General features: G+C 39.1%; 2 protein-coding genes across 2 annotated transcripts in view; both read right to left on the bottom strand.

Moving 5' to 3' along the window:
* Positions 1-3,092, bottom strand: part of prkd2 (protein kinase D2) — a 54,973-nt gene extending 51,881 nt beyond the window's left edge. Inside the window, exon 1 of the mRNA XM_079823997.1 lies at positions 2,158-3,092. Within this exon, the coding sequence (XP_079680123.1) occupies positions 2,158-2,484 (327 nt within the window). The 5' untranslated portion in view covers positions 2,485-3,092. The remainder of the gene's footprint in view (positions 1-2,157) is intronic.
* A 1,514-nt stretch (positions 3,093-4,606) lies between these two features.
* The window catches only part of strn4 (striatin, calmodulin binding protein 4), a 32,142-nt gene continuing 20,928 nt past the window's right edge, over positions 4,607-15,820 (bottom strand). The window contains exons 12-18 of the mRNA XM_079824589.1: positions 14,447-14,568; positions 14,125-14,292; positions 13,899-14,039; positions 12,142-12,240; positions 9,838-9,924; positions 9,495-9,675; positions 4,607-7,478 (exon numbers count right to left, since the gene is read on the bottom strand). Of these exons, the coding sequence (XP_079680715.1) occupies positions 9,506-9,675; positions 9,838-9,924; positions 12,142-12,240; positions 13,899-14,039; positions 14,125-14,292; positions 14,447-14,568 (787 nt within the window). The 3' untranslated portion in view covers positions 4,607-7,478; positions 9,495-9,505. The remainder of the gene's footprint in view (positions 7,479-9,494; positions 9,676-9,837; positions 9,925-12,141; positions 12,241-13,898; positions 14,040-14,124; positions 14,293-14,446; positions 14,569-15,820) is intronic.

Genomic DNA, 15,820 nt, shown 5'->3' with positions numbered 1-15,820 from the left:
ACGGATCTACAGTGTGATGGAATTAGGCCATAACCTTGGTTCGACACGGGTCACAGTGACCAGTGCAGGAGTTTCTTGGTACACAGGTCAAGAATTACATTTTTGTACTGTTTAACTTTCTTCTGTTTAGTATAAACTGACTCACATGCTTGCTGCACGCTGTGTGATTAAAATTATGCATTATATTAAAGAGGACAGGCTATTACTTCCTAATTTGTTGTTCAAACCACGGAAATGAAACCACAAATCTTCTCTTTTTCTACTATTGACACCCCAAGCCTATGAGGCCAGTTGTGGGTGAACAGGAGATTGATGGTGTGATCCGGGCATTCCAAAGAATGCACTCCCCTCAGAGATCCAGATTAAGCCACACACATTCCTCTCTAGGGGAAGACGACACACGTGACTTAAGCCATATCTATTTGTTTCATGTTCAGGATGTGTACAGCATGATTATTTAGACACCTATGTTGTTGCCTACCACATACAAAACGTTTCATTTTCATTTCACGCTCAAACTCAAAAGGAAGTCAAAAACAGCTATAGGTGAAGGGAAGGTGTGTGTCATGAGATGTGCAGAGATGGAAGTAGCTGCATTGTCTGGGAACCTGCAGTGAGAAAACAAACTCCTGGAGGAAGCCCAAGGGAGCGGTTCAGAGGCGGAGGACACACTATGGCCTCCTACTTTGGGAGGAAACAGGCTTCATTTCCTCCTCTTTATCCCATGGACAATGGATTGCTTACGTGTTGGACCAGCAGGGAAAATAGGTTGGGCGAGGAACAAAAGGGACACCCCAATCAATGGAGACTGTCCTTGACTGTTACAGATGCTTTAATTATGTACTGCATAGATGGCAGAGCAATTTTGCAGCTCTTTAGAGATTGAGGGAAAGGAAAACGTGTCCTAGAAGAGGATAAATTGAGCCAGGGGAAGGAATTGAGTGAAGCCGCCACATTACCCTCCAAGTGAATGGAAAAAAGTGCCTATGGAACAGAGGGAGCCATTTGAATAAACAGAGAGGGAACACTGTGACTCACTCTGCCTGAAGCCAAGGGGAGATGAGGGAAGGAGCCAAAATCCAAGCTCACAAATCTCCCAATCCAAAGGACACAACAGAGGACTTGTTGTAGTCATCTGATTTGTGAGTTAAAGGGAAAAGCATAGTCATGGTCAGTGTTTCCCAATAAAGTCCAAATCCCATAACATTTTGAGGGCTAAAACATGACTACACCTGTGGGTTCCCTTCCAAGGCAACACACACTTCCTAGGATTAGTTTTGGAAAGACATTCTCCTTCACATGGATAACAATTCAAGCCTGAGATTCAAACTAGCGATTGCAAAGCTCTCTGCGGCTTAGAGCTAAGCATAATTACTGGTATAGTGCTATTCTACAAATGCTTCCTGGAAAAATCTCTTCCAAATGAACCTTTTAGGCTGACCCGGGCCACTGCCGAGAGCATGGAAATTTGATTATTGAATCATCTCGCAATCTGATTGGCTGATAAAATCTGTTGTTAGGTCCTAATGCAGAATTGAGGTAAGGGCAGTCATGAATTGGCTGGCCTGTTTCTTGTCCCATTAGTCCCAAATGGGTTCTGTACTGATTAAGTGCATCTGATTTTGACATCAAGGGCTTGATTGAGCCCAACCCAAGATGACGACTTACTTGAAGGTTTTTACTATGCAACCTCTTTATTTATCCTTCCATGAGTTCACATATCAGTGCCCTCATTAGCAATGTTTGGAGATCAGTGTGGGATATTTACGTGGAGAACTGCTGACACTTGGATAAGAGTTGCCGTACGTTACCACAACATGTTCTGCATACATTGCATATCTCTGTGGACACAGTGTTACGCACAAAATATGTCTGACATGCATGGTGCGAAGGACCGGGAATAAGTGGCTTTACAGCAAAGGACACCCTTCTTGCTCTATTTAAATGTTAAAAATAGAAAAAAATCTTTTTAGCAGACCCCAAGGTAGACCACTAAATTCCCATTGAATTTCCAAATATAAACTGCTCTAGAAAAGACAAACTCTGGAGAACATAATACACAAACTCTGAGGGCAAACACACTTCTTCAAAACGTTTTAACTTCCGTTTGAGCTGTGCATACAGTATTGCGGCACAAACGTACTGGGTGGTGCTTACCTTCTGATCCACAATTGAACAAGCAATTTGTTTGATGTAGGCCAGGTCTGCAGTCTGAGGTAGAAGCACAGACTCTCTAGTCAGCCCGATCTGTATGATGAAGGAGACACCAGCTGGCGCCGGAGGCCCAGACGGCATTCCAGATGCCCCGCCGGGACCTGGGGCAACCACCATGTCCACTGTAGGGAACCCTGTGTTTTGAGATGTATGGACAGAGACCGGTGTTCCCTGCTGCATCACCACTGACCCAGGTGGAGATGGGCCACCCGGGGGGAAGAAGACCTGGGACATGGGTCCCGGAGACATGAAGGGACTGACATTGGCCATGCCGAAGAGTCAAAGACAGTCAAGAGAAAGATAAGACTGGGTAGTGTGAGGCAGCAAACTCACCTACACACACCAACAGTCACTCACTCATCAATAGTGGCTGTCCCTGCTGTGTGTCCCGGTTCTCCTAGAGCTTAAAAACAACTGATTCCTTTCCAGGAAGTAGCTTTTCTTTCTTCTCGCCTTCTCTTTCACGGAAAGGTCCTCTACACGGCTTTCATTCCAGAGAAGAAGCAGGTGAGCAATGCAGATAAAGTTTAGCTTTCAAACTAAGTATCTCCTCCTCCTCCTCCTCCACACGCTTCCTGTTCTCTCACGACTCCAAACAAACTTTGAAGAGGGACACGTCCAAACTTCAAGGAAACACACTGGTGACATAAAAGAAACTGTAACAAATGGGAAAACAAAACAAACGCCTGTATCAGTAACCCCGTCCGCTCAAGATGGCCTCCGAGTACAGCAAATTAGCCGGCGAGAGCTCCTGGTTAGGCTTGCTTTGCAAGTCAGGCTGTGTTTCAGTTTCTTGTCGTGTTGAGCCGTGTCTGCTGTGCCTCAGTGAGAAAACTACTGAAGACACTCCCTCTTCCCCCTGCCTCCACCTCCCCACTGTCTGAATCTCGCAGAGCCCAGGAGGAAGTGAGGTGACTGACAGATCTTTTGGCCAATCAGCAGGAGAGAGAGTTGTAAATGAGAAGCTCTATGAGATCATACATATCCACTTCTGTCTCCTCCCAGTCCCACATACACCACCTTCCCTCCCTCTCAACTTTTACGTCTCTCTCTTTGTGTAACAGTTTGCCTTGTTTACTCCCCCACCCTGGAACAACTTTGTCCTCCTTTTTTTGCCTGGGGCCCCACACTAACTTGCACTATTTTCTCAGTCACTCATTTTCTCTCTCTCTCTCTCTTTTCCCATGTCCCACATGAGAACCAAATATCTGATGTGTGTAGCATAAACACACCTAAATAATCAACCCACGTGTGATCCTGCAGCCACATTAACTTTACAAAAGGTGGGAGTTCTGCTTTTTTTTCCCCCTTTGAATGAATGAGTGTCAGTTCACAGTTAAGAAACAGCATTGCATTCATCTCTGAGAACTCGAATCAAATAAAACAAGAAATTAAGTGTTTGCTATAGCTTAAACAATAACAATGGTGAAAATAAAATTAGACCCTTGTACAAGCATCTTTAAAAACGTACCCTCTCTAATCCTTCTATTTTCTCATTAAAAAAAAAAGCCTTTTAAAGTACAAGATGAGATATCAATATTTGTGGAGAGTTTTCCAGGAAAGATTGTACATTTTAACTACATTTCTGCTAAATGTTTATGTGAACTTCAGAAGAGAGACATTGCTTGCATGTAGTCTTTATTGGACTAGTCACTTTTGCAGCTTAGTTTCAATAAATGATCATTCTATATCTATCTATCTATCTATCTATCTATCTATCTATCTATCTATCTATCTATCTATCTATCTATCTATCTATCTATCTATCTATCTATCTATCTAATTAAGTCTTTTTAAGATTTACATGTATTGATAGTAAAATTCCATCCAACTGAATTTAATAATTCTTACATATTTTATTTTAATAAATGATCCTATAACAATGATAACAATCCTTTTGTTACCCAATTATTCAATTAAAATATTCAATTTGATGTAACTTTACTATTAATTGAAATTCGCAAATCTTAAAAAAGGCTTACATTCTATCTATCTACCTACCAAAAAGTTACAAAAGCTTTCTATTTCAGATAAATGCTGTTCTTTTGAACTTTCTATTTATCAAAGAATCCTGAAAAAAAACATGCACAGCTTTTTTTAACATTGATAATAACAATAAATGTTTCTTGAGCAGCAAATCATATTAGAATGATTCCTGAAGTATGTGATGCTGAAAACTGGAGTAATGATGCTGAAATTTCAGCTTTATAAATTAAGAAATAAAATAAATACCCAACTCTCTGACTATCCTCGTCCTAGACCAGGTGACCTGCTGTATATCAGACCCCAAATATGCTGATCAATCCCAAACATTAGTCAGTATTCATTAAACTTCTGCATACCCAAAGACACTTTTCTCAGACAGTACAGTTCAGACCAGACAATAATGAAATCTCTGTACAAAACCATGTTTTTATTTAGTTGTTTTTGGATTTTTTTCATGACATACAACACAAGACCTGCACAGTAAACAAAATAAAAGAAAGAAAAAGAAACAGGAAACATTAAAAAGATGTAATTTGATACAAGCTAGAAAGCAGTTCAAAAATATGTATAATAAAACAAAAATAAATAAAAGGCTGGTCTTTTTTTATCCCTTGTAGTTAGAGGATATAGTTGAATACAGCTTAATATGATGTACAAAGTATCACACAGTGATAAATTGCTATTAAAAAATAAAAACACATAACAAAAAGTCCTTTTTTACCTTGGCTGTGGACTGAAACGTTTTTTTTTTTTCTTCTTAAATTTCCATACAATTTTCAGTTTTAGGCTTTTACACAATCACAAGCAATTCTTAAGCCTAGCAAAAAAGGTACTACTGTCGTCTTACACCTTATTACTAGTAATCATAATGATAATATGTCTAGTAAAGAAAAGCATATATGTGAGAAAATGGGAAACTTACATTATGCATCGGCAGCTTGTCAAACATATAAACATTTTCGGTTTCATTCCTTTTTTCGTTTCTTTTTTTACAGATTCGTCCTCTCTCGGTAAGGAATGTGTTTTGCCATTGTAGTTTCAAGACTCGTATTGCATCGAGGGGTGCGGAAAAAGGTGTACAAAAGAGACAGCAGGACTCGTCTAAACACCCATGCAACCGGCAGTCTTTGGAAGAGAACTTAACGATGCAGCAATACGTCGATGAACCGAACTGTTCGTGTTATTCTACACGTGTAGTGTAGCATAAAGCTAACCGTTAGTGTGCGGTGCGAAGTTTCTAAGAAAAGAGGTAAGCAGCAAAGGATTATGAGATTCCACTGAACGCAAGTCTGTGGTTATGTGACATTCATGGACTGGGCGAACATCCCAAAATGAAACGGTGGTCTCGTCATTATACAAAGGACACAAGCCATAACCTTGTCCATTAATAAAATCACTCCAAGAGGTTTGCTTGCTAACTTACAAATCCAGACTGCTTTCCTTGCCAAAGACCAACCAACTAGGAAAGCTCATTTACTGGGTTGGATGGAGTGATTCTAGATGGAGGTGGTCTGACATGGCTCCGTTCTGCTAAAGCGCTCTTTATGGCCCATCAGTCTTTCTGGCGTTTCGGACTTGCCTTCTGGCCACTCGAGTACGACCACGGAAAACCAGTAAAGGACAAAAATAAACCCTGCAAAACGGAAACTGGCTAAAACATGATGTGACCTTCGATCTCCAGAGATCAGGCTCCCTCCAACTAAGGAACCTAAAGATCATTCTTCATCTCACCTTGGTGCCCCCCACAAGTTTCAGAGTTGCATTTTGATTCCTTGCTTAGCCAACAAAAAGCAAGGCGCCCCACTTTTATTTCCATTAAAAGAGCCATGAGTGTTGCTCCGAGCTATTTTACCCTGAAACACCTCCTTATGTTGCCTTGATTAAGGGCCATCACGTGGACTTTTTGGATATGCCTACCTCCAAGTTTCCCCACTGGACTTTTACCTCTTGGTAAATCAAGTGTATACTGGGGGAACTCGAGTTCTTGTCACTTAAAACGCCCTTTCGAGCTTCACTTTTCAGGACCAGAACTTGGGTCGAGATCACAGATGTCCGAAAACTCAAGAACCGACAATACAGCTGTACTTAAACATTGGAACTTGACAATCGTCAACCGTAGATCCTCTAGTGTGGATATATCGTCTTAAAAATACCCTGACAAAACCTTAAAAGCCACTTCGGCACACCAGATGTATTCCCGACACACTGGCTGTATTTCTGAAATGCCAAAGAACCGTATTTGATGACTCGGAGGAATGGCAGGGGTCAACCGAGATTTGATACTTGACGACCCTCGTCGCGAACAGGTCCCTGATTCAGAGATCTTAGCACCAAGGTTGTGGAACAAGTGTGCTATGTACAGCGCATCCTGCTTATATACAGAAATGAGTTACTCATCCAACTGCAGATGTTCCCAAAAAGTCTTCCGACCGATGTCGAACACTACAATAAATACACTACTCAACAGTCGCCTGACTATTACGGATAATGCCACCTGATTGGATATGGATGAAGACGGTGATTGCAAAAGGCTTGTGCTGGCACCGTCACACACGCAGATACACACGTGTTTGGTTTTAGTTCAAAGTGTACTCGTCCTATGAATGAAATGTGTTGAGGAAGTGATTATGAAAGGCTGAAATACTAAGGCTCTTAGCTGTGAGGCTAAAGGTAAAGCTGTGTTGTACTTCGCAGCTGAACCGTAACCGAAAAAAAGAAGCAGTCTTTGGAATGAAATGCATCAATCACCTCACGTTACTAGGCGACAGTTACGCGAGGACATTAATTCACAGATTAGCACTAATGCAATTTACATTGAGAAAATGCGCAGGCTCGGGTAATGTCTTGTTTACCGAGAGCCTTCAAATCCTCAACCTAAACGGAGCATGAAATTAAAATCCAGGGTGTGTGTTGTGTTAAGGTGTGTGTTTGCGTGGTCCATCCGTCAACAGATTGGACATCCTTCGCAAAAAACACTGTGCAGATTGTTAGTAGTGTCGTCTAAAACTGAAATCAGGACCAAAACAGCAAACTCATTAGTATTGTAAGCGGTAGAATTTGTAGCGCAACATGTGAGGCATAAAAGAATGATGGGTCGTGTGCCTTTTACACAGGCAGTGATGTGTAGAACATTGTTCCCCTCGTTTGAGTGAGTGTGTGTGTGTGTGTGTGTGTGTGTGTGTGTGTGTGTGTGTGTGTGTGTGTGTGTGTGTGTGTGTGTGTGTGTGTGCGGATATTCAGCGTTTCACTCTTTTGGCCCAGTAGTGAGGGTGGCTCCCCTGAGAAGAGATAAAGCAAAAATTAGCTCATGGTATGCACAAACACGACAAGTAACAAGGTGCTGCAAATTATTTTAGCCATAACATGCCACAAACATAAAAAATTGAATTAGAACACAAGGCCAACTTGCATAAAAGATAACTTGTGGCTGGATCTTTAGAGACACAGAAAAATAAATCATGATTTACTCAAGTTGTTAATGTGAGTTGAATAATGCGAGTCAAATAAATCTGAAGATACCTTTTTTTGGAGTTCTCCTTATGGATGCAAACAAAAACATAGATCGCTAACAGTGTAGTCTGTAGGGGTGTGCGCTATTGACAAAAAAATGATATTTCGATATTTTCTTGATAACGATAATTAGACGATATTTTGCAGAGTGCGTTTATTGTGTTGGTACCTTGCCAGGTTTAGGACTGCCGTGGACATCTGACTCCTAAAGTTTTTGATATTCTTCATATTGTTTGTGGTGATCAGTTTGCAGCAGTGAAATCATCTTTTCCAATACATTTTATTGACTTTTACCTTTTATGGGCATTTTTACCTTCAAGTCCTGGCTTTGTTTGGAACTATTTTCATTGGCAAAATAGAGCAAAAACAGGCAATATTGTGTCTAAAATGTAAGTTGCTTAATATTAAGTTCTTGTTTATCGAACTGTTGTATAAAATCAATATCACATTTGTGATCATGCTGATATTTGATCGTGTTATATTGATTAACTATATTAAATTATATAAATATAAAAGACATCCAGAGGTAGTTTTGCCCACTTATCTTGAATATTGTGTGCATTCTAAATGCATTTTAATAGACCAAATCAGGGGTTTTCAATCATTTACCCCCAAATATGATCATCCCTGTGGGATCCTAAAATTCATAAAGGCATCTGTCTTTTTATAAACACTCAATTTATACACAAAAAAATATTATAAATCTAAAATTAGCTTCAGTTACATTATTATACACTCAATGTAGTAATGCATTGTTATATGTAGTATTTATTTATTGCTTATTTATTTGATTTTAATCAAATTTTTTATTATATATTTTTTATTTTAAATCAAATTTAATTTATGTCATAGATTATTAATTATCTAATATTCTTTAATCACATTTTTTATTTATTTAAATCTAATTTACTGCTTTACTCCAACCTGGACGACAGCCGAACTTAGCCCAGCCCACAACATTTGATCGTGTTGGTACTCCGCATGTGAATGCCTGTTATTTATATTGCTTCTTCCGATCTCTTATATTGGGCACTTTTTGCACTTAAATTGGCTTATGCTTACTGTTGCCATTGAAAATGATGCATGTGTTTTTCTGAGGGATTGCCTTTTGACAGTTTCCACCTGGACATATAGTCAGATTTGCTCATTATTTTTAATGTATTTGCCCTGTTTTGATCCGATTCTTTCTTACAACACCGGCAAAGATCGTTTACACTCTTCTTCTACTTCTTCCAGCGTGCATGCAGTTGATTTCTGTTGACAACAATGCGTTGCTCCGTTGCTCTGATTGGTTGTAGGTCTATCCAATTGAGTGCAGAGGCATTTTCTTTCCTGGTTCGGTTGAAACACACCTCATAATCACAGCCCAATGGAGCAGTATCAGACTGAGTAGAATCTGAGTATGACGATGTCAGGCTAGCTTTACTCGTTTATTTTTATCTAAATAATTTTTTTATTTTTTACGTTTTTCTTCTAGACTTTTCCACGGACCCCCTGACACTCTCTTGCGGCCTCCTGGGGGTCCCTGACCCCCATTTTGAAAACTCCAGGACTAAACGACTCTAAATGACGACATCAAACTTGACTACATCAAGTGGTGGATGCGTGCACTCTCTAGGGGTGTTTTTGTAAAGTGAGGGGCATACCCGATGTCGTCAGATCGCACATCGTTAAAACAACAATCATGATATTATCATAGGCGATATATGAATCACACACCCCTAGTTGTCTGATTCACAAACACGTGAATTTAATGGGACTATAATGCTTAAATGTGCATTTACCAGTGAGAAAATCAAACAAAGATCTTGGCGAGCGCGTCGGCCCCAGCGCTGGCGATGAAGGGCTGCGAGGGGTGGAAGGCCACGTCATGAATGGCCTCATCGTGTTTTTTCCTGTGTGCTGTGATCTCCTGCACACACGTGCGATTGTCCAGCATCCACAAGCGCACTGAGCAGTCGTGACCTGAGAAAAACAAAAAACACAAGATACAGATGCAGTGATGCCACTTTGTTGGCAACTTTGACATTTCCGTGAGAATGGTCTGTTGACGTGGATGTGTTCGGAAGGCTTCAGTTGCCTTGTTGTTTGACGTCACACACTGCGTGCCCGTGTACTTTTACTTACTGCCGGAGATGAGGTAAGTGCCTTTAGGGTCTGTGGTAAGACAGGTTACAGCATCCAGGTGAGCAACCATGGAATGGATCACTTTCCCTGAAGCCAAAGCGAGAGGAAGGAAGAAAAAGATTAGGTCATGTGGGATATTCCAAGTTCTGGCTCAACCAATGGAATGAGATTGAGTTTCTAAATTCATCCTTTTTAAAGGGATTTTTCACCCAAAAATGAAAATCGTGTTATCATTTACTCACCCAAGTTGTTCCGAACCTGTAAACATTTCTTTCATCTGCTGAACACAAAAGAAAACATTTTGAAGGATGCCAGAAACCGAACAGTTAATGGTCCCCATTAACTTCCATAGTAATTTGTTTTTCCATACTATAGAAGTCAATTGGGTCCATCAACTGTTTGTATACCCATATTCTTCAAATATCTTCTTTTGTGCTCAGCAGAAGAAAGAAATTCATACAGCTTTGGAACAACTTGAAATCAAATTACGATTTTTGGGTGAACTATCCCTTTAAGCAAAGTTTCTCACATTGGGATTCATGAGGGAACTGCAATGGGTTGATGAAAAGCTAATTTAACCTCCTGGGGCCCAGAAAAAAAAAGTTTTTTGAATTTAGTATTTTTTCATGTCTTTACATAGAGCATAAAGAAACACATTGAAAAATTATATTTTATTCATATGTTATGATACGTCCTCTGTAGTTGACACAGGACTCAGTTTACCTAAATGGCATGTATAGGCAAAAACGATGTGATTTATTTTTAAACTCACCAATCAATTTTTAGGTTTCAGGATTTTTTTAACAAAAATTTGTTTAGAGATGATTCTGAACTATGTTATGAAAGATATAACAGAATGCATTGATATACTATTTTACTTTATGCAATATGTGGGGAAAATGGCCATTTTCCGTTAAATACACTGTATCCATACACTGCATTCTAATTTGCATATTAATGTGTTCTTGGTGCAACGTAATGAAAATAGAAGTTTAATAATGGGAGTAATAACTGGCAACACTTTCATAATAATATCTATATTTCATAGGAATATTGATATGTAATTTCTTTCCCTATTCACTTGTTGTGTCTCCTAAAATGCCAACATGATTTAAGTCCTGGCGTCTCTACAGTGGACATTTATGAAATCAATGCACTTTTGTAACAGAAAGTCATATTTTGATTAGAAACCCCATAACATTTTCCTGAGATGTTGATTTATAACAAACAATTAAAAAATTAATCAGATTTAAATTACACTCTAAAAAATGGTGGGTTAAAAACAAACCCAAGTTGGGTTGAAAATGGACTGACCCCAGCAATTTGGGTTGTTTTAACCCAGCGGTTGGGTTAAATGTTTGCTAAAACAACCCAATTGCTGGGTTAGTCCATTTCAACCCAACTTGGGTTGATTTTAACCCACCATTTTTTAGAGTGTATAATTACGAAATATGATACGAGTGCTAAACATTAATGTCAGCCGTTTTTAAAGACCAAGAAGTTGTTGTTGTCCTGGTGAAACCTCCAAACATTTGGTATCTCTGCAAAGCCCCGGATGAGCTCTAAAACTGTGACATGTATGATGTCAGAGAAATTCACTAAATATAATGTCCACTACAGTGGACATATGTCCTATTCCTGGGTACCAGGAGGATATAAGAAGTCTATCTTGTTTGGGAATTCCTTTTCCTCGTAAAAGAAAAAGCTAAAAAAAAATCTAGATAAACCTCACTTGATGACCCACCATCCTGACTCATCCACAAATTTCACATTTTACCTTTGAGACAATTTCCATTGCTGACACATATCCACATTAATCAATAAAACAGTCCTAATGTGTCAGAAAATAAAGTGCACCACTGGGTTCACATTGCAGCTGTCCTTTCTTCACAGGCTAATCTTTAACACCAAGAATGTGATCACAAGTGCTCTTGCTATATAAACTGGTGATTAAAGGTTGTGTCTGGCATCGCTTCGATTGAGTTTTTTTATACCTGAGGTTACTTTTTAACTGCCTCAAAAGGTCTACTGTGACTGCACCGTAGGGGAGTCAAATGGCTTTGCTGGTGTATTTACAGTTCCCACAGTGCACAGCTGGAAAATATGCAGTGAGTGTTATTATGGGCCTCAACATTGCTACAAGCTCTCGACACACACACCTGTCTTGTTGTCCAGGAAGCGGATGGTACTATTCTCGTGGGCTGTAATGGAAATCGGTTGGGACGGATGACTGACCACGCGGTTTATTATGCAGTGAGTGTTATTATGGGCCTCAACATTGCTACAAGCTCTCGACACACACACCTGTCTTGTTGTCCAGGAAGCGGATGGTACGATTCTCGTGGGCTGTAATGGAAATCGGTTGGGACGGATGACTGACCACGCGGTTTATCAGCTCGCTGCCTGCGGGAGGCGATAAAGAAAAACACAATATTTTATTATTGTACAACAGTCTTCGAGTTAAGCAGAAATTGCATTCATAACCCATTTTACTTCTGTAACGGGATGCGTGCAACTATGATTTTCAATGTAGGTCAAGAATTTGATCATCCATTTTTATATACTTTGACACCTGTTCACACACACGTATGTACGTACGTACTTATGTATGCATGTATGTATATATATATATATATATATATATATATATATATATATATATATATATATATATATATATATATATATATATATATATATATATATATATATATATATATATATATATATATATATATATATATATATATTAGGGCTGGGCAAATTAACGTGGGCGATTAATTTTTACAGCTTAACGCATTAAAAATATTTAACGCAAATAACGCAGTGTCCGTTTTTATATCCATTTTTGCTTAGCGTTACAGGATCACGCTCCTATTCATGTAAATGCTTCCAAGCGCGACAAGACACAAGAGAACGCGCTGTTTGTCAAACGTCCTGTGTGTGTGTATGTGTGTGTGTGGCTGCGTCTCGTCAGCTAATCAAGGGACACTCTGACACACACACACACACACACACACACACACACACACACACACACACACACACTCGAAGCACAGACAGACTCGCATCAGTTTCCTGCTCACATAGAGTTCTCTTTTGCTCTTGAACAAACAATAACAACAACACAGAGGATTTTCAGTATTCTCATATTAGGAGTCATAAATTAGTTAAATAACGTCTTAAATGAACTTAAAGAGTTGTGAGGAAATGAGATGCGCGGGACAGCGCATCAGATCCGCGTCATGTTCGGCTGTGGCTGTTCTTAAAGTGACAGGAGCACTGATGATGCCTGTCATTAATGTTCATCACAGAACAACGGGAACAGAGAAAATTTGTGCTTTAATGATGATTAATCTATATTTCATTTATTATTTATGCAGTTAAGAAAGGTGTTTGATAACTATTACATTTCTGTATATGTCTAACAGGGAAGGCCATGGGTAAATATAACATTTATTATTTTGGGTTTATGTAAAGATTGTTTTAAGTTAACTTAAATTAAAAGTTGTTTTTTTAAAGCCTAATAAATGTTGAAATTGGGAGCTTTCAGTTATACTGTAATGTAACGTCATTAATGTTTCATAGAGACTTTAGTTTCAGTGATACTGGCCTTCATTCATAAAAACATGACAATACAACACATTTAAAATATGCTGTCTTTAAATTGTTTATACATTAATTTGGAGAGTAACTGAAATTATTACAATATCAAAATATTAAAAACTTGCGATTAATCGCGATTAATTACAGAAAAAAAATGCGGAAAAGATGCCCAGCACTAATATATATATATATATATATATATATATATATATATATATATATATATATATATATATATATATATATATATATATATATATATATATATATAGATAGATATATAGATAGATATATAGATAGAGAGAGAGAGAGAGAGAGAGAGAGAGAGAGAGAGAGAGAGAGAGAGAGAGAGAGAGAGAGAGAGAGAGAGAGATTACAACAAGAAAAAAAAAGCATAGATTGGAAAATGTGTGAAATTTTGCTAGTTGTCAATTCCTGTATGAAATGGAGCTTACCATCCTTGGTCTGGGTCTCCAGGACCATGATGCTTTGCTCTGTGTTGAGGTCATAAAGCAGAGTCTCGCCCCCATCGAAAGACACAACAACCTGGGACGGGTCTGTGTTTACAAAGGCAACCGAGGTGGGAGTGCCGTGTTCTGAAAGACAGAGAGGGAATGAGTGAGAGGGACATACAGAAAAGAAAAGAAAAGAAAATCAAAACACAGATTGTCTCCTCCTCACCTTTCTCCTTGTTAAAAACAGACACACACGGTGAGGAATTATGGGGGTCCCAAATCCGCACAGTCCCATCCGCTGAGCAGGAGGCCAGACGCTTCAGACTGGATGAGTAAGCCAAACCCCACACTGCGTCCTCATGCCCAGACAACACGCTGCTCTCCACGCCTGGATCTGAACGCATTTACACACGACATTTCAGTCTAGCTCTGTCCAATGCGTCTGCAAATTCATTTATAGTCAGTGCCCTCTAGTGGACTGTAATATAAATGCAACTGTTTCCGTGTGGCAATGTGTAACTTGCAAGCGCAGTGTGAGGTAGACTTGCCATAATTGTCGTAAGGATCCACATTAAGGTCTGGAATCTTCCAGCCTCGCACAGTGCCGTCCAGACCGCCGCTGTAGCATGATTCTCCCTCCTCCCCCATAGCCAGAGAAAGAACAGCACCACTAAAACCACACACACAAGAAGCACATTTAAAAGCCAAAAAGTTATGTGGCAGTACCATGATCAAGAGATCAGATTGTAATACCATTGTACTCTTGATATAATGGTGATGATTGATTTCCATATTCATTTACATTGTAATCAAAGGTACTTCAAAGACCACAAAACAATGCTAATGTCATTAAATACCATGTTAGTAAAGTAAGCAAAACCTAATAAACAGCATTTGAGAGATTTCGGTCCCTCCAGCTACGCAACTACCACTTTGACACTTCAAAAAGTTCATAAAGAGATCGTAATTGTATGGAGTCAATTTAATGCCGCATAGATTTGCAAGAGAATAAAGTATTGCAAAAGAAAATAACTGATCTCTAACTTCTTTAACTTAAGCAAACGCTGCTAATACACATTTAGTTAACAAAATCAAACTATAAACATTCAAATGATATAAGTGCACACTGAGACTGAGAGAAATAAACAGCAGATGCTGGCTATTTTCAGACAGGCAGCGTTAGCCAGTAGTCCACAGCTAATAATAAACACCACTTTAACATGATCTCTAACTTAAGCAAATGCTTTTAATACACATTTAGTCATAACAAAACCATGCCCGTTTTAATGCTAGTAAAAGTGTGAGTACACTGAAACGATCCACCCGCATGCCTCTCAGCCATGGTGCCTTCATCTGAGCTGATTTGCATCTCGAGGAGATGATGTCACATGGAGGGAGGCGTGACCATGTCAGCTGAACACCCCCCATATCAAACCAGTGCCATGAAGTGAAACGCACAGAAAAGTGAAGCGCAAAGGGGAAACAGTATTGCAAACTCACACTTGACTGAAGTTGCGTTGCAAATTAAACCACTTTATTTTCCTTTTGCAAAACGTATTGTTTTCTCCCAATACTTTATTTTTATTTTGCAAAACGTTTTCTTTTGCAATACTTTATTCTTTGGCAAATCTATGCAGCATTAAATTGACTCCATATAAATGTGATCCATATGAATTGAGTGGTTTAGTCCAAATTTTCTGAAGAGATACGATCACTTTAAATGATGAACAGATTTAATTCATCATCTCACACATCATTTGTGGTAAACGGAAGCTCAAGCATGTTCGCTTGACATGCAAGAACCAATGAGGTTCATTTTCGTGTTACGCAGCACATTTGAGCTTCAGCAAGAACCAATGAGGTTTGTTCTTGTGTGTCAAGCAGGTTCAGTTGAGCTTCTGTTTATGTTCGCTGATCAATGT

The sequence above is a fragment of the Gobio gobio genome, assembly GCF_949357685.1.
Source record: "Gobio gobio genome assembly, chromosome: 8".
NCBI classification, from domain to species: Eukaryota; Metazoa; Chordata; class Actinopteri; order Cypriniformes; family Gobionidae; genus Gobio; species Gobio gobio.
The sequence above is the reverse complement of the archived record's forward strand: the minus strand, read 5'-3'. Positions and strand labels throughout refer to the sequence as shown.